The 27,300-nt window shown below is 46.0% G+C and overlaps 1 protein-coding gene across 1 annotated transcript in view; it reads left to right on the forward strand.

Annotated features, from left to right (window-relative positions):
- LOC126260790 (epithelial discoidin domain-containing receptor 1-like) overlaps positions 1-27,300 on the forward strand; it is a 327,821-nt gene that overhangs the window by 186,581 nt on the left and 113,940 nt on the right. The window contains exon 7 of the mRNA XM_049958126.1: positions 23,486-23,687. Coding sequence (XP_049814083.1) covers positions 23,486-23,687 — 202 coding nt within the window. The remainder of the gene's footprint in view (positions 1-23,485; positions 23,688-27,300) is intronic.

Here is a 27,300-nt window from a genome sequence, read left to right on the forward strand (position 1 = left end):
GATATGTAGGGGTCAGTGAAGTCAGGTGGAAAGAAGACAACGATGTCGGGTCAGATGACTATAGGGTAATATCAACTCCAGCAGAAAATGGTATAACGGGAGTAGGATTCGTTATGAATGGGAAGGTAGGGCTGAGAGTATGTTACTGTTAACGGTCCAATGACAGGGTTGTTCGTATCAGAATAGACAGCAAACCAACAACGACAACGATAGTTCAGGTATACATGCCGACGTCGCAGGCTGAAGATGAAGACATGGAGGATATTGAAAGGGTAATACAGTATGTACAGGGGGATGAAAATCTAATAGTCATGGGGGACTGTAATGCAGTTGTAGAGGAAGGAGTAGATGAAAAGGTTACAGGGGAATGTGGGCTCAGGACAAGAAATGAGAGAGGAGAAAGACTAATTGAGTTCTGTAACAAGTTTCAGCTAGTAATAGCGAATACTCTGTTCAAGAATCACAAGAGGAGGAGGTACACTTGGAAAAGGCCGGGTGATACGGGAAGATGTCAGTTAGATTACATCATGGTCAGACAGAGATTCCGAAATCAGATACTGGATTGTAAGGCCTTCCCAGGAGCAGATAGACTCCGATCACAATATAGTAGTGATGAAGAGTAAGCTGAAGTTCAAGAAATTAGTCAGGAAGAATCGATACGCAAAGAAGTGGGATACGGAAGTACTAAGGAATGACGAGATACGGTTGAAGTTCTCTAAAGCTACAGATACAGCAATAAGGAATAGCTCAGTAGGCAGTACAATTGAAGATGAATGAACATCTCTAAAAATGGCCATCACAGAAGTTGGGAAAGAAAACATAGGCAGAATGGGGGTAACTGCGAGGAAACCATGGGTAACAGAAGAAATACTTCAATTGATCGATGAAAGGAGGAAGTACGAAAGTGTTCCGGGAAACTCAGCACTACAGAAATACAAGTCGCTGAAAAATGAAATAAATAGGAAGTGCAGGTAAGCTAATACGAAATGGCTGCAGGAAAAATGTGAAGACATCAGAAAGGAAATGATTCCAGAATGAGATTTTCACTCTGCAGCGGAGTGTGCGCTGATATGAAACTTCCTGGCAGATTAAAACTGTGTGCCCGACCGAGACTCGAACTCGGGACCTTTGCCTTTCGCGGGCAAGCGCTCTACCGACTGAGCTACCGAAGCACGACTCACGCCCGGTCTCACAGCTTTACTTCTGCCAGTATCTCGTCTCCTACCTTCCAAACTTTACAGAAGCTCTCCTGCGAACCTTGCAGAACTAGCACTCCTGAAAGAAAGGATATTGCGGAGACATGGCTTAGCCACAGCCTGGGGGATGTTTCCAGGATGTCTCGCAGGAGAGCTTCTGTAAAGTTTGGAAGGTAGGAGACGAGATACTGGCAGAAGTAAAGCTGTGAGACCGGGCGTGAGTCGTGCTTCGGTAGCTCAGTCGGTAGAGCGCTTGCCCGCGAAAGGCAAAGGTCCCGAGTTCGAGTCTCGGTCGGGCACACAGTTTTAATCTGCCAGGAAGTTTCATATCAGCGCACACTCCGCTGCAGAGTGAAAATCTCATTCTGGAAACATCCCCCAGGCTGTGGCTAAGCCATGTCTCCGCAATATCCTTTCTTTCAGGAGTGCTAGTTCTGCAAGGTTCGCAGGAGAGCTTCTGTAAAGTTTGGAAGGTAGGAGACGAGATACTGGCAGAAGTAAAGCTGTGAGACCGGGCGTGAGTCGTGCTTCGGTAGCTCAGTCGGTAGAGCGCTTGCCCGCGAAAGGCAAAGGTCCCGAGTTCGAGTCTCGGTCGGGCACACAGTTTTAATCTGCCAGGAAGTTTCAAGGAAATGATTTTCGGAAGGACAGACTCAGCGTACAGGAAAGTCAAAACAACCTTCGGTCCACTAAAAGTATGCGTGATAACATTAAGAGTGCAACGGAAATTCCACTGCTAAATGCAGAAGAGAGAGCGGATAGATGGAAAGAATATATTGAAAGCCTCTGGGAGGGGGAAGATTTGTCTGATTTGATAGAAGAAGAAACAAGAGTCGATTTAGAAGAGAGAAGGGATAGACAACATTCCATAAGAATTTCTAAAATCATTGGGGGAAGTGGCAACAAAATGACTATTCACGTTAATGTGTAGAATGTATGAGTCTGGCGACATACCATCTGACTTTCGGAAAAGCATCATCCACACAATTCCGAAGACGGCAAAGCTGACAAGTGCGAGAATTACCGCACAATCAGCTTAACAGCTCATGCACCCAAGTAGCTTTACAGAAGAATGTAAAAGAAAATTGAGGATGCGCTAGATAACGATCAGTTTGGCTTTAGGAAAGGTAAAGGCACGAGAGAGGCAATTCTGACGTTGCGGTTAGTAATGGAAGTAAGACTAAAGAAAAAGCAAGACACGTTCATAGGATTTGTCGACCAGGAAAAAGCGTTCGACAGTGTAAAATGGTACACGATGTTCGAAATTCTGAAAAAAGTAGGGGAAGCTATTGGGAGAGATGGGTCATGTACAATATCTACAACAACCAAGAGGGAATAATAAGAGTGGACGACCAAGAACGAAGTGCTCGTATTAGAAAGGGTGTAAGACAAGGATGTAGCCTTTAGCCCCTACTGTTCAATCTGTACATCGAGGAAACAATGAATGAAATAAAAGAAAGGTTGTGGAGTGGAATTAAAATTCAAGGTGGAATGATATCAATAATACGATTCGCTGATGACATTGCTATCCTGACTGAAAGTGAAGAAGAATTAAATAATCTACTGAACGGAATGAACAGTCTAATGAGTACACAGTATGAGTTGACACTGACAGTAAATCGAAGAAAGACGAAGGGAATGAGAAGTAGTAGAAATGAGAACAGCGAGAAACTTAACATCAGGATTGGTGGTCACGAAGCAGATGAAGTTAAGGAATTGTGCTACCTAGGCAGTAAAATAACCAATGACGGACTGAGCTAGGAGGACATCAAAAGCAGACTAGCAATGGCAAAAAAAGGCATTCCAGGCCAGGAGAAGTCTACTAATATCAAATACCGGCCTTAATTCGAGGAAGAAATTTCTGAGGATGTACGTCTGGAGGACAGCACTGTTGGAAAACCGGAACAGAAGAGAATCGAAGCATTTGAGATGTGGTGCTATAGACGAATGTTGAAAATTAGGTGGACTGATAAGGTAAGGAATGAGGAGGTTCTACGCAGAATCGGAGAGGAAAGGAATATGTGGAAAACACTGATAAGGAGAAGGGACAGGATGATAGGACATCTGCTAAGACATGAGGGAATGACTTCCATGGTACTAGAGGGAGCTGTAGAGGGCAAAAACTGCAGAGAAAGGCAGAGATTGGAATACATCTAGCAAATAATTGAGGACGTAGGTTGCTAGTGCTACTCTGAGATGAAGAGATTACTACAGGAGAGGAATTCGTGACGGGCCGCATCAAACCAGTCAGAAGACTGATGACCAAAAAGAAAAGAAAGGTTCTGTACGGGGAACACACTCTGAAGATGACGAGAGTGTCAGTCATGCAGTGAAACATGGCTACGCCTGCAGGACAAGAGCTTTTACCAGCAGCGAATACAAGCCGTTCCACAACGTTGGCATACGGCCATAGAACGTGATGGAGACTACATAGAAAAATAGGACATGGAAAAGACATGTTGATGTATATTGTCACCAAGTTCTCACTCTGAACAATAAATATGTCCTGAGAGAAAAATGTGGGGCATTACTCTTGCTGAACGACAATAAAAGATGAGAGGTTAATGTTGGCACAGAAAGATGTGACTGTTCGTTTTTTCCGCGCATTATTCGAGAGTGGACCGGTAGACAAGTACCTTGACTGTGGTTGATGAACCTCTGCCTGGCGTTTAATTGTGAACTGCGAAGTAATCATGTAGGTGTAGATGGAGGTCGGTGCGAGGTCTACGCCTGTCACGCCGGCTGTGAACTGAGCGCAGAGCATCGTCCCGGCCCCATCGCCGAGTCTCGCGGCACACCACACCAGCCAGCACTGGTGGTGGGGTCTGTCGAACTCCCACACTGTGCGCGCACGTGGACTGCTACTCGATGGAGGCGTTCCAGGGGAAGACGCACGCGTTTCACAGGGACCTCCTGATTACACAGGGTGAAGGGAGGCAATCGTGTCACGCGCTACCGACAGCACGAGACGCGCCCGAAGAAGCGGCGCCAGATAATTCGTGGCGCTTCGCAGCGTCCGTCGCACGCCTCATCAGTCTCAAATGTTGGTAGGACACGAAGCGCCCGCCACGAAATCGGAATCGCCACCATGTGCCGCAACTCACTTTGCAAATAGAGTCTCGTATCGTGTACTTCTGAAACAGCTACCTGTGGTCTGACCGCTCAACAGGCCTTTGGGATGTGCAGGTCTCTCTTTTTGCTACCATCGCGGCATGTCCACAGAACAGCTGCGATTTCTGGGTTCTCGTAACTAGAGGAGTCCCGCGCCAAAATACACTCCTGGAAATTGAAATAAGAACACCGTGAATGCATTGTCCCAGGAAGGGGAAAATTTATTGACACATTCCTGGGGTCAGATACATCACATGATCACACTGACAGAACCACAGGCACATAGACACAGGCAACAGAGCATGCACAATGTCGGCACTAGTACAGTGTATATCCACCTTTCGCAGCAATGCAGGCTGCTATTCTCCCATGGAGACGATCGTAGAGATGCTGGATGTAGTCCTGTGGAACGGCTTGCCATGCCATTTCCACCTGGCGCCTCAGTTGGACCAGCGTTCGTGCTGGACGTGCAGACCGCGTGAGACGACGCTTCATCCAGTCCCAAACATGCTCAATGGGGGACAGATCCGGAGATCTTGCTGGCCAGGGTAGTTGACTTACACCTTCTAGAGCACGTTGGGTGGCACGGGATACATGCGGACGTGCATTGTCCTGTTGGAACAGCAAGTTCCCTTGCCGGTCTAGGAATGGTAGAACGATGGGTTCGATGGCGGTTTGGATGTACCGTGCACTATTCAGTGTCCCCTCGACGATCACCAGTGGTGTACGGCCAGTGTAGGAGATCGCTCCCCACACCATGATGCCGGGTGTTGGCCTGTGTGCCTCGGTGGTATGCAGTCCTGATTGTGGCGCTCACCTGCACGGCGCCAAACACGCATACGACCATCATTGGCACCAAGGCAGAAGCGACTCTCATCGCTGAAGACGACACGTCTCCATTCGTCCCTCCATTCACGCCTGTCGCTCCATTCACGCCTGTCGCGACACCACTGGAGGCGGGCTGCACGATTTTGGGGCGTGAGCGGAAGACGGCCTAACGGTGTGCGGGACCGTAGCCCAGCTTCATGGAGACGGTTGCGAATGGTCCTCGCCGATACCCCAGGATCAACAGTGTCCCTAATTTGCTGGGAAGTGGCGGTGCGGTCCCCTACGGCACTGCGTAGGATCCTACGGTCTTGGCGTGCATCCGTGCGTCGCTGCGGTCCGGTCCCAGGTCGACGGGCACGTGCACCTTCCGCCGACCACTGGCGACAACATCGATGTACTGTGGAGACCTCACGCCCCACGTGTTGAGCAATTCGGCGGTACGTCCACCCGGCCTCCCGCATGCCCACTATACGCCCTCGCTCAAAGTCCGTCAACTGCACATACGGTTCACGTCCACGCTGTCGCGGCATGCTACCAGTGTTAAAGACTGCGATGGAGCTCCGTATGCCACGGCAAACTGGCTGACACTGACGGCAGCGGTGCACAAATGCTGCGCAGCTAGCGCCATTCGACGGCCAACACCGCGGTTCCTGGTGTGTCCGCTGTGCCGTGCGTGTGATCATTGCTTGTACAGCCCTCTCGCAGTGTCCGGAGCAAGTATGGTGGGTCTGACACACCAGTGTCAATGTGTTCTTTTTTCCATTTCCAGGAGTGTAGTTCCTCTACTTACCTATGTAGCGAGCAAACAGATCTTTTTTCTCTTCCTCAATTAATACTTAGCGGACGATCACAATCCACAGTCCACACTGGGATCTGACCCCCTAGATGCTTCAGTAGTATATGTATTGTGGTGTCACCGCCAGACACCACACTTGCTAGGTGGTAGCCTTTAAATCGGCCGCGGTCCGTTAGTATACGTCGGACCCGCGTGTCGCCACTATCAGTGATTGCAGACCGAGCGCCGCCACACGGCAGATCTAGTCTAGAGAGACTCCCTAACACTCGCCCCAGTTGTACAGCCGACTTCTCTAGCGACGGTTCACTGTCTACATACGCTCTCATTAGCAGAGACGACAGTTTAGCTTACCCTTCAGCTACGTCATTTGCTACGACCTAGCAAGGCGCCATATTCAGTTACTATAATTACTTCAAGAATGTCTTCTGAACAGACAATATTGTGAATCATGTACCGTCAAGAGCGACGTTTATCATTAATGGATTAAAGTTAAGTATCAAACTAATTACGTCCGCTTTTTGAATTCTCATTCCTTGTCATGTTCCAGACCTCACGTCAGTATAGTTCTTCCCTCCTCACGCTAGCCTGCTTGAGCTAAAACGCGTGCATTTCGGCCTCCAATCGTAAGACGGTGTTGGCTCTTCCGCTAACACAAAATGTATATTACCGAAAGGATTTCGATAACTGTACAGTGGTATCCTATCGCCAACACGGTTAAGGCTGGAATGCGCTAATGTGTTTATCTGTGCAAACATGTACTTGCTAATCGGCCCGCACAGTCATTAAGTGCTCCACGACACTCTAGTATTATGTTTTTTACAGCAGCAAACAATGGAATTCAGTAACATTTTCAGCCTCTGTTTACACTGCTTCTATAAACTACATTAATATACCATTTTACAGCATTACTGATATCGAAAATTCGAAAAGATCCTGTGCTTTTATATGTTTCGATAACAGTACTCTGGCCACCTTTTCGTGTTCAAAAGCTTCTGCAAACTGACAGAGACAATCCGCAGCCCGTGCTCTAGTAGCTGGGGTTGCTGCCTCTGGATAACAGGGTCACGTGTTCGGGATTTCCTCTGCCCGGGGACTGGGTGTTTCTGTTGCAGTAATCATTTCATCATCATCAACATCATTCGTGACAGTGGCTAGATTGGACTGTGAAAAATATTGGACTGTGTAAAAATTGGGAGTTTGTACGGGCGCTGATGACCGCGCAGTTAAGCGCCCCACAAACCAAACATCATCATCATCAACTGACACAGACAGCTGCTTTACATCTAATCTTTGCATATCTGCCACAAGCAGTCCCATTTATATACCGTTTCCCACTATAACATGGCCCTTTTTTACTGGTGCTGCAAATAACAAAGAAAATCGACACTACTCGGAACGCATTAATTTGTCTCCGTTTCTGCGTGTGTCGCCTCTGCTTTCTTACAGGCACACAGCAGTCGTAACGGTGGCAGCGCTGCGGCAGAGAGTCGGCGCTGGTCTCTGCCCTCGCACCGCCATCCCTCCGCCCCCACCCCACACTGGCCGGATTAGTGCGGGGGTGGCGTACGAGTCAGAGGCCACCGTACTGTGGCTCAACAGCAGGTTGTATGTCGCAGTCAGAAGCATTAATCAGTACCTGCTCCATTCTTCGACTGTTGTAACTGCGACCAGGACGGTCGCGGGGTAGCACTGACGAAAGGCGCGGCGGGACCCGCGGAGAGACCCGCGGACAACAACACAACGGAAGAGGACGGACACGACCAACGAAGGACGAATCCGACAAGACCGAACAACAGAGTCACAAGGGAACAAACTCGTACACGAACCAGGAAGAAAGCAGTCTAGCGCAAGCGAGGTGCAAACCAACGTAAGCGAGATAAGACTGACTTGATGTGCTTTTTTTTTCCTTTATTGTATTTCGATTCCACCCGAAGGGGGCGGGCTGGCTTCAGCTTATTACGCTGCTCTGCAGCCTACTGACTTTTTAAAACATAAGAAAGAAGATAACAAACAATAAAAGCAGGCGATAAAACGGAGACTGAAATTGTAAAACGGCGGAAAATTGTGCTAAGTTAAAACAAAATGTAAAGGGTTGGCAAAGCTAATAAAATACACAGGAAGCAGACAGGGAACATAGTAGACAGACAATTAAAAGAACATGGCGACAGTCTGGTTTCTGTTCGCAAGAAAATCAAAAATCACACCCAGCGACAGTACGATGGCCGTTCGCAACACTTCGGAGAAGACACACAACACTGAACACTCACTGTAAACACTGTACGAAAATGTCGGCACGAAGATAACACACCATGGCCGAGAGCAGATGGGGGGGGGCACCTCGGCAGATGGGGGGGGGGGAACAAGGAGGGAGGAGAGGAAAAACGAGAGGGGGGAACCAAAGGAGGGAGAGGACTCATAAGGCGGGGGAGGGGCAGGGCAGACGCGAGAGGGAATGGGAAAAGGCAGAGGAGAGAAATGCAAAAGGACTCGGGGGAGAGAAGAGGGCAGAGAGAGGGGAGGTGGGGAAAAAAGAGGATGGAAGAGGGAGCCCAGGAAAAGGACGGAGGAAAGGAGGGGGAGTGAGGATCAGAGTTGACAGGAGGGATAAATGGAGGGAGAGAGGGCATCATCTGGGATGGGGAGTTGACGGAAGCCACCTTGGGAAAGGAGGTGAAGGGTGTAGAGATGGAGGGTAGGGGGGACACAACAGTGAAGACGTGGCAGGGGATGGGAGAGGAGAGGAGCAACCAGGGGCTGCGGGGGATCAAGGCGGCGGGAAGTGTAGAGGATGCAGATATGTTCGAGGAACAGGAGCAGATGGGGGAAAGGAATCAGGTCGTAGAGGATCCGCGTGGGGGACGGGAGGCGTATACGGAAGTCGAGGCGGAGCGCATGACGCTCAAGGATCTGGAGGGACTTAACAGAATTTTTTTTTTTGGGGGGGGGGGCTGATATCCAGGCGCGACTGGCGTAACAGAGGATGGGACGGATTAAGGATTTGTAGGTGTGGAGGATGATAGAGGGGTGCAACCCCCATGTCCGGCAAGAGAGGAGTTTGCTTGATGTGTGAGTGACAGCCCTTAAGTGCGCTCTCGGGGGCGTCGCTATTGGCCGCTGGAACCACGTGTTCCACTGTGGCGCCACCACTCTAAACGTGGGCCAGGAGGCGCGCGCCGCCACAGCTTACGGCGCGATGGTGCAGAGACCTCTAGGGGTCTTCGACATCCGTGACGTCTGGCGCGGATTCAAATTCCGCGGCGCGCGGTACCAGACCGACGACCGTCTGATGAACTTTTATGCCAGTTTTCTTTCCTTAATTCTTTCTTATTATGTCCCTGCACCACAATTACAGCAAATCAACCTTTAATATCTTGACATTAGCTTCAATTTTATGCGACACTCAAACTGGATTTCCCTTTCCTAACTCGTTGTACTAAACTGCAATGAAAGTTATAACTGACGGGCTACACAAACCTGTTAGTTCCATTCCTACTAGTAACTCTAGGAAAAAGACTGAACACAATTTTTTGTCTCACACACTGTGAACTGTAAGGTATGCTAGTCAGTTAAAAGGAAATTAAACAAGTAAATGTTTTATGTACTTACAAAATACTTTATGCTTTGTGGCGTGGTGTAATACGTTTGTTTCCAACAACGTCGGGCATGGGTGTGTGTAATGTCCTTAGGTTAGTTAGGTTTAAGTAGTTCTAAGTTCTAGGGGAATGATGACAGATGTTAAGTCCCATAGTGCTCAGAGCCATTTGAACCAGTTTTCCAACAACGTCGTTGCTCTTATCAGTAGAGTGACAGACTTACGGATTTTCCTGTACGTAATCTTATATCAAGTTCAGTGTGACTGACTGTAGAAATCTTTTCCTTGACTTGTTGGATAATACTCTTTCTGTCGTTCGTGTAACGACATCTGCATAAAATACTCAACAGGTTGATAATTAATGCAGCTCACACCAAAGTAAAGTAGCACACAGCATTCTTTGAAGTAAATTTGTTACAAAAAGTGAGTGCCCATCTCTGTGCGTCTGCCCACTTGAACATCCACCAACAGAAGACGAGTTACGTGTACATCTCTCAATTGTATCATTGATTTCAAGACAACTGAAAATGAAACGGTGGCAGATAAAAAGTAAATGTTCAGATGAGCGCCTTATCGATAATAGGGTTTACTTCACGATAAAGAAGGGTGACATCGTTATACAGATCTCTCAACTAAACGGGAAGACTTGTGAGGCGTCAGGGCAAGTATGGTACGTTACAACTTCAGTTACGTAATTTTCTGAGGAAACGCTTGACGTCATTCCTCAGCAACCGTGAAACTTCCCAGTCTACTTACGATACGCCCTGTCAGTTACGTATGCAAATGGTTTTCGGCAGTGCAGAAGACCGCAAAGCACTGAAGCGATCGCATAAATGAAACAGCGAGGGCGCCATAAAGGAAATTGTTACCTCTGGCGACGAACAAGTGCCAATGAGTCGTTTATCGATCGGCGGACGGGGGACTTTGCAGGAACTTAAATACGCCGCCCGCCAGAGGGCCATCCTTCTGAACTGCACACAAGGGCGCGCCGTGACGAAAATTAGCTCGGAGCTGTGCGGGGGCTGGCTTCACCTACGCAGCGTCCCACTCCAGGCTGCAACGGATTACACTCAGACGAGGTGCGTGAAACGGACCGAAACACGTTCAACTAATTATTTACTGGCCTTTACTAACTTTTTTGCGTAATCTAAATTACTTCCAAACAAAGAAAGAGAAATGTGGTACATATTCTCTTCGCTATACCTGTACACACTACTCGCCATTAAAATTGCTACAGCACGAAGATGACGTGGTACAGACGCGAAATGTAATCGACAGGAAGAAGATGCTGTGATATGCAAATGATTATCTTCTCAGAGCATTCACACAAGGCTGGCGCCGGTGGCGACACCTATAACGTGCTGACATGAGGAAAGTTTACAACCGATTTCTCATAAACAAACAGCAGTTGACCGGCGTTGCCTGTTGAAACGTTTTAGTGATGCCTCGTGTAAGGAGGAGAAATGCGTACCATCACGTTTCCGACTTTGATGAAGGTCGGATTGCAGCCTATAGCGATTGCGGTTTATCGCATCGCGACATTGCTGTTCGCGTTGGTCGAGATCCAGTGACTGTTAGCAGAATAAGGAATCTGTAGGTTCAGGAGGGTAATACGGAACGCCGTGCGGGATCCTAACGGCCTAGCAGTCGAGATGACAGGCAAATTATCCGCATGGCTGTAACGGATCGTCCAGACAACGTCTCGATCCCTGAGTCAAGATATGGGGACGTTTGCAAGATAACAACCATGTACACGAACAGTTCGACGACGTTTTCAGCAGCATGGACTATCGGCTCGGAGATCGGAGACCATGGCTGCGGTTACCCTTGACGCTCAACCACGAACCTGGGTGTACGAATGGCAAAACGTCATTTTTTTCGGATGAATCCAGGTTCTGTTCACAGCATCATGATGGTCGCATCCGTGTTTGGCGACATCGCGGTGAACGCAGATTGGAAGCGTGTAGTCGTCATCGCCATACTGACGTATCACCCAGCGTGATGGTATGGGGTGCCATTTGTTACACGTCTCGGTCACCTGTTGTTCGCATTGTCGGCACATTTAACAGTGGACGTTACATTTCAGATGTGTTACGACCCGTGGCTCTACCCTTCATTCGATCCCTGCGAAACCCTACATTTCAGCAGGGTAATGCACGACCGCATGTTGCAGGTCCTGTACGGGCCTTTCTGGATACAGAAAATGTTCGACTGCTGTCCTGGTCAGCACATTCTCCAGATCTCTCACCAATTGAAAACGTCTCGTCAATGATGGCCGAGCAACTGTCTCGTCACAATACGTCAGTCACTACTCTTGATGACCTGAGGTGTCGTGCTGAAGCTGCATGGTCAGCTGTACCTGCACGCGCGATCCAAGCTCTGTTTGACTCAATGCCCAGGCGCCCAGGCGTATCAAGGCCGTTATTACGGCCAGAGGTGGTGGTTCTGGGTACTGATTTCTCGGGATCTATGCACCCAAATAGCGTGAAAATGTAATCACATGTCAGTTCTAGTATAATATATTTGTCCAATCAATACCCGTTTATCATCTGCATCATCTAACCTAAGGACATCACACACATCCATGCCCGAGGCAGGATTCGAACCTGCGACCGTAGCGGTCACGCGGTTCCGGACTGAAGCGCCTAGAACCGATCGGCCACAACGGCCGGCCCTAATTCCTCGTATCTTATCTTCGTGGTCCTTACGCTCGAAGTTTGTTGGCGGCAGCAGAACCGTTTGGCAGTCAGCTTCCCTACATTTTCTCAATAGTGTTTCTCGAAAATAACGCCACCTTCCCTACAAGAATTCCCATTTGAGTTTCCGAATCATCTCCGTAACACTTACGTATTTTTCGAACCTACTGGTAAGAAATTTAGCAGCCTGCCTCTGAATTACTTACAGTCTGGTACGGATCCAAACACTCAAGCAGTACTCAAGAACAGGTCACACTGGCGTCCTATATGCGGTCTCCTTTACAGGTGAACCTCTCTTTCCTAAAATTCTCCCAATAAACCGAATTGGACCCTTTGCCATCCCTATTACAGTTTCCAAATGATCGTTCCACTTCATATCGCTTTGCAACCTTACGACCAGATATTTAAACGTCTTGACTGCGTCAAACTGTACACTAATAATACCGTATTCGAACATTACAGGTCTGTTCTCTCTACTCATCCGCATTAACTTACATTTTTCCACATTTAAGGTTATCTGCCATTCGTCACACCAAATGGAAATTTTGTCTAAGTCATCTTGTATCTCCCTACAGCCGCACAACTTCGACACCTTGCCGTGCACTTCGGGATCACCAGCAAACAACAGCAGACGGCTGCTCATGCTGAACGCCAAATCATTTATGTACTTAGAAAGCAACAGCCGTCCTATCACACTTTTCTGGGGCACTCCTGACGAGACGATACCCTTGTGTCTGATGAACATTTGCCGTCGAAGACAAAATACTGGGATCTATTATTTAAGAAGTCTTCGAGCCACTCACATATATGTAAACGAATTCAGTATGTTCGTACCTTCGTTAACAGCCTGAAATGGGGAACCGTGTCAAATGATTTCCAGAAATCTAGAAGTATGGAATCTGCTTGTTGCCCTTTATCCATTGTTCTCAATATATCATGTGAGAAAAGGGAAAGCTGAGTTTTGCACAAGCGATGCTTTCTAAAACCATGCCGATTCAGGAACATAAGCTTCTTAGCCACAAGAAAGTTTATTATTTTCGAACTGAGAATACCTTCAAGGATTCTGCAGCAAACCGAAGTTAGGGATATTGATCTGCAATTCTGAGCGTCCGTTCTTTTACCTTTCTTGTATACTGGAGTCACCTGCGCTTTCTCCCAGGCTCTTGGGGCTTTGTGCTGGGCGAGAGACGATAAATTCAAGCTAGGTAAGGGGACAATGCCGTAGAGTACTCTCTGTGAAATCGAACTGGTATGCCATCCGGACCTGGTGATTCATTTATTTTCAAATCTTTAAGTTGCTCCCCTACGTCAGGTTTGCTTCTTACTATTTCGTCCATACTGCAGTCTGTCCGATGGTGAAATGACGATATCTTTGTACGGTTCTACTGCGTGAACGATGTCTTGAACGTGAAATTTAAAACTTCGGGTTTCGTTTTGCTGTCTTCAACTGCAACACCAGAATGGTCAACAAAGGACTGGATGGAAGCCTTAGACCCGCTTGGCGATTTTACATACCATCAGAATTTTCTCGGGTCCTCTCGCATGTTTTGCTAAGGTGTGACGGTGGTATTTGTTATTCACAGTATTAGCATTACTCATTCGCAGAGGAACATATCGTTAACTCTCTGGCTGAGCACGTAATATTTTGTATCAGTAGGTACCTGTTACAGCCAGAGGAACATATCGTTAACTCTCTGGCTGAGCACGTAATATTTTGTATCAGTAGGTACCTGTTACAGCCACCTTTAGGCTTCGTAGTTACTTCTAAAGCGCTTCAGTAAGTGATTTCACACAGTTTTACAGAACGATACGTTTTGCACTGTCGATGGTCAGTTGCAAATTTAACTGAAACAATGTATTTTACGTAGATTCAGTGGTTTCATTATTTCTGAGGAATGGGAAATGACGTTCCGCATTTTCTCAGAAAGGTACGTAAGATGTGATACACGGTGAGTCACTAACTATTACCACCAAGAACACCTCCGAAAGTATGACGACTAAAGTTGCATGGGACAAAGAAGACCATACTATGACGGTGGTTTTTGTTGCTAGGTGGGGTCGCTTCAGATGTATAAAGGTCAACTTTCTTTTTTAAATGGGATGCTATAGTTTGGTACTTATTTTCTGATAGTGGGTATCGAGACGACTCCAATGATGTGTAACAGTAAGGTCTTTGAAGGTCAACAAAGGTCACATGAGCGTCCATTTACAGAAGGTGTTCGAAGTGATTACCTCTGGTATTAATGCAGTGCTGCAATCTTCTTATCATGGTTTGAGTGGTATTCCTTATCACTTCTGCACTTATCGAAGCACATGCTCTGACAATTCTCTCTCGCATATCTTCACGAGTAGATGGGACGTCTTTATAAACAATGTCTTTTACGAATCCCCACACGAAAAAATGCAGAGGCCTCAAGTCTGGTGAACTACCCGGCCACGACACATCTCCTCTGCGTCCAGTCCAACGATTTGGGTATTGTCCCTGCAACTCGTTTCTAGCCATCAGCAAAAAATGTGCCGGACACCCATCGTGTTAGTACCACACTCTGTTCCTTGTTCCTAAAGGTATTTCTTCCAATAACAGACAATGTTTCTTGCAGGAATGTGGTGTACCTCCTACCATTAAGATTTCCTTCGATGAAATAGGGGCCTATAATTCAGCGACAACGGTTTTTGGTGTGAAACTTTCCACAGCCAACATGGATTTGCAGTTGCCCAATAATGCATGTCATGCAAATTAACATTTCTGTGGTTTTTTGAATGTAGCCTTGTCAGTAAATAAAATAAAATTAATAAATGTGTCATACCTCTGAATGTGAAGTCGAGCCCATCCGCAGAATTCAGTGCGACACATACAATCCGTACCAGTTAATTCTTGGTGGAGAGTGATATGGTAAGGATGATATTTATGGCGATGCAGAACACGAACAACTCTACTCTGGCTCATGCCAGATTCCCTTGCGATTTGACGCTAACTAACACAAGGATCTCGGACCACAGTGGCAAGAGTACCAATTTCCGTTTCCTCGTTAGTAACTTTCGTTTTCCGGATGTATTTCCTATGCATCAAGGATCCAGTTGTTCTCAATTTATCATTCACATATTTAAATGTACGACGTGTAGGGTGAGTACGTTGAGGATATCTTTCAGCGTATAACTCCCTAGCTCTTACTGAATTTCGTTGGCAGTCTCCATAAATGAGAAGCATATCAACTTGTTCTTCCAAGGAATACATCATTCACTTTGGCTTGATTCGCCGATACTAGCCTTACCGTTCGTATTAGTGTTGTATTGAGAAACCGTCGAATGGTGTTTACATGTCAATGGCACGTTAGATGGGTACGCCGTATTCGGCGAATATTTACTGTTTGAATGATATACGAGAGAGAATTGTCAGAGCATGTGCTTCGATAAAGTGCCGAAGTGATATGGAATACCATTCAATCCATGATAAGAAGATACTTTTTAAATGCTCAAACAACTTAGTTAACACCGACAACCAACATAGTGTACTGCGAAATAGTACACTATGTTGGGGCTGGCAGCAGCTTAATACGCTGCTCCACAGCCGATAGAAGAGTAAAAAACATAATAAAAAATAACAAAAAATATTAAAAAGGTGATAAAACGGTGACATTGTTAAAAACAGGAAAATGGCGGGAAATTGCGGAAGTTAAAATAGAAAAAACACGGGGTTGACAATGCCTAGGAGACACACAGTAAGCAGACAGGCACAATTAAAAAAACAGGGCGACAGTATGGTTTCTGTTCGCAACACTATAAAAAGGTTGCGCACAACACTGAACACTCGAACATTGCACCAGACATTTGATACGAAGGTAACACACCACAGCTTAAGGCAGATGGGGAGGGGGAGAAGAACCCGGATGGATGAGGGGAAAAAAGGGGGAAAGCAAAAAGGGGGGAGCTGATGGAGGGAGAGGACACAGGAAAGGGTGGGGAAGGCAGACGCGAGAAGGAGCGGGGGAAGGCTGCAGATGGGGAAGCAAAACGACTTGGGCGAGAGAAAGGAGTCAAAGAGAGGGTAAGAGGGGAAAGTACAGGGGGGGGGGGGAGAGGGATCCCGGGAAAAGGACAGAGGGAGTGAGGGGGAGGCGAGGATCAGAGTTGATAGGAGGGATAAATGGAAGGAGAGAGGGCATCATCCAGGAGGGGGAGCTGACAGAAGCCACCTTGGGGAAGGAGATGAAGGGTGTAGAAGTGGAGGTTAGGGGAGACACAACGGTGGAGGCACTGCTGTGGGCAGGGGTTGGAGAGGAGAGGAGCAACCAGGGAATGGGGGGGGGGGGGGGGGGGGAATCAAGTTGGTAGGAGGTGTAGAGGACGTTGAAAAGGAGCAGATGGGAGAAAGGAATCTGGGGGACGGGAGGCAGATACGGAAGGTGAGGTGGAGTGCATGGCGCTTGAGAAACTGGAGAGACTTATAGAATTTGGCAGGGATGAATATCCAGGCGGGACTGGCATAACAGAGTATGGGACGGATCAAGGATTTGTAGGTGTTGAGGGTGGTAGAGGGGTTCAACACCCATGTCCGGCCCGAGAGGAATTTAAGGAGACGGAGGCGGTTGTGGGCTTTGGATTGGATAGAGCGGAGGTGAGGGATCCATGTGAAGTGACGGTCGATGATGAGTCGAAGGTAGGTGAGGGTGGGGTAGAGGCGGACACTTAAGTTTTTGGAATAAAAATGCCAGTGTATACATGGCTTAGCGTTCAACAATTTCACTGACAATTGTAGCAAACGGCCACCAGTTCACCAACTTCGCTCACACTGTGCAGTTGCTGTATACACTTTGCTGCAAGAGATACCGCTTTAGTACGATGCGGATCCCAACCTTTTTCGAGAGGTTCAAATATTTACGAACGGCAACGCGATGTTACCGCTGCCGGCAATGGCGGCAGACCACGAGTATGCGGATTCTGGGCTCAGCATTTGTATTTCCTAAACTTCCCGCAAACACTAGTATCGCTCCGACGAATCATGTTTAATCGGGAATGAACATTACTGATAATACTAACTACTGTGATGGTATAATGGAGGTATGAAAAGGGATAATGATAAAATTAAAATACTTTTACCGATATATGTATGTGCGTATCGCAGAAAAAATTCACATTATTCAACATGGGTATCGTCCGGTATGTCTCCACCGCGATATGCATATCAAAGTATCGATAAACAAGTGTTCAGTGTCACAATGAGCTCTTATTGTGTAATGGCGATCGAAACGTTTCCGTTCGAATGCCGGACTAAAGTCTTGCGTGCATGTCGGTGCTTATATACCCGCATGAGAGTCTCATTTTGTTGCAAATAGGCTGCAGCAACCACTTGAAACGCAAAATTTTCGATCGCCCGTGAAACGTCGGATATACCTCGCCACGAGTGTACCACTATGACTATCATTATTATTACTATCGTTACTATTGTTTCTTTCGGAAGAAACATGATTCTGTAACGATGCAAGTGTGATAGAAACTTAAATAAAAAAAGAAACAAATACGAGTGTGGAACGCACTATTGACAGACCTCGGTTGCGCTGTCAGAGTGGTATTACAGTCAACAAACTTGTAAAACTTCGAACGCCTATTTCTCAACAACGCTTCAGAAGCGCATTGTATTGGAGCAACATTCGTTGTACATACATCTGTACTGCAGTCGTGCGAAAGGTGACCAATATCGGTGACCTCTTGGGTCTGAGCTTTCCTTGTCTTTTCTGCCGTGCTGGCATTTGTATAATGCTGCTAAGCCATTGGTTATAAGTTTCTTCTGAGACATTGATTGTAATTATTTTTACGCCCACCAGTTGATGTAGGTCACAACTATCGTGCTCATCATATTTTAGACAGTTCGATACACCTACTCGTAATTATTTTCCTGTCTCACGTTTAAGTATCTTGGATGATACATTGTGACGGTATACGTGAGGTTTCATTATTTTAAACATTGAAACACACAATATTAAAGTTCCACAATAATATTTATATTGTATTTTGTTCATAACCGACTTTCGTCTTCCTAGTTCATCGTCAGAGAATTTAAGACTTAACGGACAGTTCACACCACATCAGCTTCAGTTTTCAACTGTTCAGATGTTCAAATGTGTGTGAAATCTTATGGGACTTAACTGCTAAGGTCATCAGTCCCTAAGCTTACACACTACTTAACGTAAATTATCCTAAGGACAAACACACACACCCATGCCCGGGGGAGGATTCGAACCTCCGCCGGGATCAGCCGCACAGTCCATGACTGCATCGCCCGAGACCGCTCGGCTAATCCCGCGCGGCTTTCAACTGTGAAAATACTGCTATTTCCAATTTTAAGATTATGCATCTACGAGCATAGCAAAAGCACAATTTGCAGTACTTAAAACTGACGTGGGTACAAATAAAGAAATATGATGTAATGACGTAGTGAATGTTTTAGGCGCTAAAGATGTCACTACAGAACACTAAACACAGTGATTCACTAACCTAGACACATTGTACAAGACACGTTGTGCAGTTGTTAGTGTGTAAGCTGTACACAAAATGATAAAACTGGCATTAGATACTGAAATGCACACCAACAAGGTGTGTCCAAATAAACATTTTACATTGTATGCAAAGATTAAAAGTATATGAATATACAGGGTTAGGACAAAAATACGGAAACACCGGCAGAAATGCATACTTCAACGTAAGTGCAGATGGTAGTCAGGCCTGCAGGTTGTTCTGTTTTATCTGACTACAAATGGTGGCTTTGCACTCAAGCCTGCAGGTTGTTCTGTCCTATTTCACCACAAATGGCGGCTTTGCGCCGTCCTCAGTACTTTGCAAATGTCATTCGTGGTCAGAATAGTGTTCTGAGTGGTTGTGAGTGAATCAGGTCGGAGCCAAGTGAAATGCAATCTCGGCAAATTGTTGGTTGTCTTTTGGTTGATGCTTCCATAAGAAATGGAGCTGAAGCTTGAATGTTTCAAGAGGTACTGTATTGAAGATTTGTACCGTGTACAGGGAAAGCCGAAAAAGTGTGTGTAGAGTGATCTTGACAGAGCGTTTTTGAAGAGGATTGTGACGAAAAACAAGAGGACAGTTGCAAAAGTTGCTGCGAAAGTGAATGTCGTATTCGCATTCGCGAAACCTCTCATCGACAAAACATCACAAATGGTGCTGTATGACATGGGAATTGCAGGGCGAGCTGGAAATGCAAAACTACAGGTGAGCCGCGCGGGGTAGCCGCGTGGACTAGGGGGACTTGTCACGGTTCGCGCGGCTGCCCCCGTGGGAGGTTCGAGTCATCCCGCCGGCCGGAGTGGCCGAGCGGTTCTAGGCGCTTCAGTCCGGAACCGCGCGACCGCTACGGTCGCTGGTTCGAATCCTGCCTCGGGCATGGATGTGTGTGATGTCCTTAGGTTAGCTTTAAGTAGTTCTAAGTTATAGGGGACTGATGACCTCAGAAGTTAAGTCCCACAGTGCTCAGAGCCATTTTCGAGTCATCCCTCGAGCATGGCTGTGCGCGTTCTCCTTAGCGTAAGTTAGTTTAAGTTAGATTAAGCAGTGTGTAAGCTTAGGGACCGATGACTTCAGCAGTTTGGTCCCATAAGACCTTACCACAAATTTACAGTTTTTTTCCTACAAGTCAGAGATGCAAATGACCAGAACAGAAAAAAGTGGTGACCACGATATTAAACCTGAAGTTTGGGGTAATGGAAGAATTTTAGTTGGTCGGATGAGACTTGCTTCACGCTGTTTCAGACTTCTGGCCAAGTTTACGTCCGAAGGGCGAAACTTGTCGGTGGTTGGGCGATGATTTCGGCAGCCACGTCGTGGTGTACCATGAGCCCCAAAGGTGCCCTGCAAGACCGCATTACTGTCAAGAATTATGCGACGATTTTGGCTATTCAGGCCCATCCCATGGTACCGTGTTTGTTCTCCAGTGCTGATGCCGCTTTCCCATATGTCGGGGCCTCTGTTCACACAGCTCGCATCATCCAGGATGACTTGTTGGTTCTTCCCTGGAGACCGCAGTCAACAGCTCTCAACATTATTGAGCATTTATGGTGTAGTTTGGAGAGGAGGATGGGCGATCGCTGCCCGCATCATCGCTACCTGAACTTGCCAATGTTTTGCATGAATAGTGGTCTGAGGTTTACTTGAAGACCTCGCAGGACCTGTATTTATCCATTTAAAGACTACTGGAAGCTGTTTCGAATGCCACCGGTTTTCCTACATCGTATTAGGCGTGGTGATGTGTTGTGTTTTTCGTGTTTCACTATTTGTTCCCACTCCCTGTATATGCCAGAAGAGTAGACCAACTGTAGTACGATATGGTTAGCTCAGACAATCATTCGGTTTTGGGTTGCATAACCTTCAAATTACCATATGGAAACGTTCTTTAAATAATAACCTCTTGACTACGTTGAATGAATGCCTGAACTGAGGATGCATACAAAACTCGAGTTATCGTGTAGCGTGTTGTAACTGCCAAAGGTGTACTTGCTCAGTGTTATAGTTAGCAAACACTTTATACGAATTGATTGGGCAATGCAACTCCAAAAACTAATAAAGAAATACAGTCACTGAAAAATACATTCAGCTCCTTAGGCATAGAATCCTCTGGCCCTGTTCAAAACTGATAACTTTGGTCCCTGTGCACATAATAAGTAAATTAAATTGTCCTATCTCTAAAGCAGCAACAGTGGAACGCGATACATTCATGTCTCTCATTAATATATATATATATATATATATATATATATATATATATATATATATATATATATATACTAGCTACAGGTTCAGCGGTGTGCAATTCTGGGCATAATACTTTGAAATGTACATGAAATTATTTTGGATGATAAATGAAAACATTTAAGAAAAATCCAACGTCTTTGAAAACCGTATGACCTGGACAGGGAGGTGGTACTGATTTTGGTGAATTATTAAGTCTGACTTTTTACTGAAGCTGTATTTCAAGTTAAGTTTGGCTTTTCAAAATGTCTGACAATTGAAATTACATTACTCAGAAAAATTGCACCCTTTTTACTAATTGATTCACAAACAATGAGATTTGTACAGCAAGAATAATCTGACCCCAGTAAAAAAAGCAATGGCTCAAATGGCTCTGAGCGCTATGGGACTTAACATCTCAGGTCATCAGTCCCCTAGAACTTAGAACTACTTAAACCTAACTAACCTAAGGACATCAAACACATCCATGCCCGAGGCAGGATTAGAACCTGCGATCGTAGCGGCCCCGCGGTTCCAGACTGACGCGCCTAGAACCGCTCGGCCGCACCTGCCGGCCTAAAAAATCATAAATACAAGTCATCAAATTACAAATACCTGAAACTTCCTGGCAGATTAAAACTGTGTGCCAGACCGAGACTCGAACTCGGGATCTTTGCCTTTCGCGGGCAAGTGCTCTACCAACTGAGCACAGTTGGTAGAACACTTGCCCGCGAAAGGCAAAGGTCCCAAGTTCGAGTCTCGGTCCGGCACACAGTTTTAATCTGCCAGGAAGTTTCATATCAGCGCACACTCCGCTGCGGAGTGAAAATCTCATTCTACAAATACCTGTGTTAGCAAGTCTTAGACACGTTACAAATGGGAAATATCTAACTAGCCTTTACATCAAATCAGTTTCCGTACATTGTGCGTTTACTCAAGAATTACAAATTATCAACAACTCATCTACACTAATGTGCTGGCGAAACGAGGGTCATAAATATTTGACGTCTTTACCTTGCTTGCGTGAAGACTTCTGCTTCCAGATTCATATCTCAAACAATGCATATACTCGTACTTCCTACATTAAAATCTAACACTTGGTGGCTTCACAGAGCACACTTCAAAAACTGCCTACTGCATCCTCTTTCGCTCACAGACAGCTACCCACTACTGTGCGCCAAGAGCTATCTTACTGCAACACTACAAATAGACTAGAAGCAGTATCTTCAGTTCTGCTGTCCTGCACAGTCAGCGGTCAGCTTCTTAAATCCTATCAGAGACATATATCGTTCATAATATAATAATTTCATTTTAGTTTACCTTAGTATTATTAACATATTCGGGTGCCACATACAAGTGTACCCCAGTAGACTCCTTTCAATGTACCTTTGGAAAAAGCAGTATTTGAACAACTAGGAACTATTGCTTGTGCGGTGTGAATACGTTGTTTAGTCTTAAGTTCTCTGATGGTGGTCTAGAAAGACGAAAGCCAGCTCACAAAGAAATGCGGAGCAGATATTATTGTCAAACTCCAACAATGTGTGTCTCAGTGTTTAATATGTCTATGTTGCTACAAGTACTAGGCTCAGGTACATAAATATCATTTCCCTATACATAGTCTGCTTGTGGCCTATTTTGGAACGAGACAGTCAGTAGAAAAAGGTGCTTTGTTTAGCACATCGTAATAAGAGATGACCATTTTTCTGTGTGCGAAACGAGGCGCCACTGCAGTGAGCTGGCTGTGTGCCTGTACAGGTGTTCTCCGAGGTGCGAGCCGAATGTGTGCCTATGCATGTGTTCTCCAAGGTGTGAGCCCACTGTGTGCTTGTGCAGGTGTTCTCCAAGGTGGGAGTCCACTGTGTGCCCTTGCAGGTGTTCTCCAAGGTGTGAGCCAGCTGTGTGACTGTGCAGGTGTTCTCCAAGGTGTGAGCCGGCTGTGTGACTGTGCAGGTGTTCTCCAAAGCCTGAGGCCACTGTGTGGTTGTGCAGGTGTTCTCCAAGGTGTGAGCTTGCTGTGTGCCCTTGCAGGTGTTCTCCAAGGTGTGAGCCCACTGTGTACCCTTGCAGGTGTTCTCCAAAGTGTGAGCCCACTGTGTGCCTGTGCAGGTGTTCTCCAAGGTGTGAGCCGGCTGTGTGACTGTGCAGGTGTTTTCCAAAGCCTGAGGCCACTGTGTGGTTGTGCAGGTGTTCTCCAAGGTGTGAGCTTGCTGTGTGCCCTTGCAGGTGTTCTCCAAGGTGTGAGCCCACTGTGTACCCTTGCAGGTGTTCTCCAAAGTGTGAGCCCACTGTGTGCCTGTGCAGGTGTTCTCCAAGGTGTGAGCCGGCTGTGTGACTGTGCAGGTGTTTTCCAAAGCCTGAGACCACTGTGTGGTTGTGCAGGTGTTCTCCAAGGTGTGAGCTTGCTGTGTGCCCTTGCAGGTGTTCTCCAAGGTGTGAGCCCACTGTGTACCCTTGCAGGTGTTCTCCAAAGTGTGAGCCCACTGTGTGCCTGTGCAGGTGTTCTCCAAGGTATGAGCCACTTTGTGGCTGTGTGCAGGTGTTCTCTGAGGTGTCGGTGTACCTGAGCCTGGACGGGCGGCACTACCAGGCGGCGCTGACGCGGCGCGTCGCCCCCCCGCCCGGCGAGCCGGCCGTCAACGTCAGCATCTCGCTGCAGCAGCGCGTGGCGCGCTTCCTGCGGCTGCACCTGCGCTTCGCCGACCAGTGGATGCTGCTCAGCGAGGTCTCGCTGGACTCTGGTAAGTGCGCCGTGCTGCAGCCACTCAGGTGATACAGAGCAGTGCTGTGTGAACACGTGCCGGTATCCTGCAACTGCGAGAAACAGATCACACCCGTCTACGAGAAGGGTAGCAGGAGCGATCCACGATATGACTGTCCGAGAGCTGTGACATCAGTCTGTTATAGGATCTTACAACGTAATGAGTCGTCTCAAACAGAATAAACCCCTCCATACCAACCAGCATTTATTCCCAAAATGTTACTCATTTGGGTTGCCACAGGTTCTGGAAATCAGGAAATATTCAAGGAATTTCAAAACGTCAGGAAAATCCGGGATATATCAGGGAAATTTGAAAAAAAGCAATGGCAAATTCTCGTTTTTGTGTCAGTACTTGTTTACTGGGGTGTCATGCATCGTCGCTGGCCGAGTGAGCTGAGTACGTGCTCTGCTCCCCTACTGCCTCATTCCTACTCCTTCTCCCCTTCCTACGTATCCCCTCAGATTGCAGCCAGTGCTGCCACCACTTCTTGACACTAGCCCAGCAGTTGCCGACGAGAGCAGGGCGGCGTGTGGAACTGAGGCTCAGAGACTGTAGACACAGCAGCCAGAGACAGAGGCCATGTGTGCGTGAGGTGTGTCTGAGTGATTGTGTGGAAGTGTGTGTGCTCTCGTTTTCTGACAAAGGCTATGGCTGAAAATTTAGTTGCGACAGTGTGATGTCTTCTCTCTACGTGCCTGTCTGTGGCTCAGCAATCATCTTTAAGTTGAGTTGCTACCTGTCTTCATTATTATTGATTCACAGAGTATTTGAACAAGTTACCTGTTGCACGGATTGATCACCGTGGTCTCATTTCATCAACACGCTGTCCGTGGCTCGTGAATAGCCGGCCACAAGAGTGGATTTCCATGACGGGCCGAAACCGCAGGTCGTTTCTGCGGGTAGTCTGTGATGGATCGGGCCTGTAATGGATCTGAAACCATTCAGATCCCACTAATTTGCAGGCTCTGCTCGTCGGATGTAGTCTCACTGATCTGCCCCCAGGATGTGTCTGTTTGCGTGTGGCGTAATGCAGCGGATTTTCGTAGTTTATCCTTGGACCCAGGACTGTGGTGCTCCTCAGCAAGCTAGAGGCCGTGGGTGATGGAGTGCAGGAACTGCGACTGTCTCACCGCGAGTACGCTGTACGGTGTGGCGTTTTGTAGACATTTTATTCGTTCTAGTACATTCTGGCACTTTAAAAGTAGTTTATATGCTATAGAGCATGGACGATAAGCAGAAGAAAATTATGGCGGTTTGTACGCTATGTGCTCATTTATTTCTCTAAAGAAAAATCACACTACACCAGTAAAATAATAGATAGAAACAGTGGGTAACAACCGCCAATAGCGAACATTGCTGAACCAGCAGTGTTGGTTTACACCATTCTTTCACACCTTATACACTTCTTTCAAGAGGTCTACGTTTTTCTGAGGTTTCTTTCGAAATCAGTGAAGGTATTTTAAATCCGTCTTCCGACTCGTAGCAAAAATCTATTTTTGTCACCAAAAGTGTTTCGTTTTATTGAAATAAAATAACATCAGTGGTCTTAATGAAACAGACATACCATTTGGCTTGCTTTCTCCATCTAAAAACGGTTCATTACCAAAGACGTTGATGTTTCTGCTTAAGATTTTTGATCACATCAGGAAACGCCATCTGCTTGCAAATTTTTAAAAATATTCCCTCGTTTGAACTTTTGTTTCTTCTACCGTAGCTGCAAAGACAGATTGTCAACTTACGTCTCAAGTTACCCTTGAGATCTCAAAATTTGGCAGGGAAAAATGCTAAGACGTGTCTGTAAACCAGAGAAACATCAGGGAATTTCACTTGGGGAAAGTTTTGGAGACTCCGGTCTTGCTTTTCTCGCGTGACATCCTGAAAGCCACTGATCAGGCCCTTCAAGTACTTTCAGTATTTCTTGACTGCCGGAAAACGTCTGACGCATTCCCACGCCAAGCCTTATTCATGACAATACACTCTAAGAAAAAAAATAGGAAACACACGACGAAGGTGTTACGCAAATTACTCAAAAATAGATGTTCACACAGATATCGAAGTAAAACGCAAAACTGTGAACTTCACCTGCCGATGGGTGAATTTGTGGCACTTGAAATCTCCTTCCCTCCCCCCCCCCCTCCTTCTTTTTCCCTCCGCTGTCCACATTAAACAAGGCCCAGTCCAGATAATTAATAAGCAAGGTCTTTTATAGAGGTTTGAGAGGAGCGAAGATTACAATAAATTTTCAGGTTTTCTTACGTACCTTGTCATGCTGAGATGGCTGCAGTTCTCCTTGTCTAGGGGCCTGATTCTTGAAGCTGAAAATCTAACATCAGGTCCTCAAGGTCGCTTTGAACTAAATAAATTGGAAGACTTGTTGCAGAATCGCCGGCCGGTGTCGCCGAGCGGTTCTAGGCGCTTCAGTCCGGAACCGCGTGACTGCTACGGTCGCAGGCTCGAATCCTGCCTCGGGCATGGATGTGTGTGATGTCCTTAGGTTAGTTAGGTTTAAGTAGTTCTAAGTTCTAGGGGACTGATGACCTCAGATGTTAAGTCCCATAGTGCTCAGAGCCATTTGAACAATTTTTTGTTGTAGAATTTTTGTACGTAAATATATTTTTCACTGATTTTCTCTACCATACAGTAGATTTTTCGCATTAACAAAGCCGAAATTACATTGTTCGCACTTACTACACAAAAATACGTCCTATCACATCAGAGACGAGCTTACGACTCCCACACTCTGCGAAAATAAAAATATTCCAAAGGGTCTACAATTTTTCTCAACAAATGAATCCTATACTAGTTTTCGTTACATTATTAATTTCGATTATTATTTCATAAATAAATCAAGAAATTATTAATTTCGATTATTATTTCATAAATAAATCCAGAAATGAACACAGTAAACATTACAGGATAGGGTAATTAATAATAGAAATTTTAAGTGTGGATATAATTCATGACTTCAAATGTTTCTAAAAAGATAATTTTAGGTTTACATTTGGTACTAGTATTTACGGATTTTATCATCGAAACTAAAATATTTTATAAAGCAACTCCTTTTCATAAATTTTTAGCTTGAAATATAACACCCTGTGTATAAAATTATATGAAAGTTTTCAGAAAAGCAACTAAGATAATATTGGCGTGTCCAAAATTAGAAAAATAATACTGGTATCGATAACTACTGTTGAGTAAAAGTAATGCTAAAGGAGGATGTTCCGCTAAACGCTGTAGCGCAATTTCACCGCACAGCTGACTAGGAACATGTCGATACCAAGGGCGTAAAGTCTTTGCGAATTTTATTCCGTGTACTCAGTTCGACAGTAACTATGCCTCGCAGACAGGTTATTTATTTAGTGTATGTGGTTTTCAAGTACAAATGGTTTCATGTTTAAATACATACAGACAGATAAAGATAAAATCAACATACATTATAACACATAAATAATGTCTCGTCTTATGGACATTCAATTAAGGATAAAGTAGGCATACACAGGTTGTTACAATAAGGTATCTTGTCATAGGTAAGATAAAATTATCATATAGAAATTGTTGCTGTAAGGTCATTCAGCAATCATATATATGGAAT

The sequence above is a fragment of the Schistocerca nitens genome, chromosome 5 (assembly GCF_023898315.1).
Source record: "Schistocerca nitens isolate TAMUIC-IGC-003100 chromosome 5, iqSchNite1.1, whole genome shotgun sequence".
In the NCBI taxonomy this organism is placed as follows: domain Eukaryota; kingdom Metazoa; phylum Arthropoda; class Insecta; order Orthoptera; family Acrididae; genus Schistocerca; species Schistocerca nitens.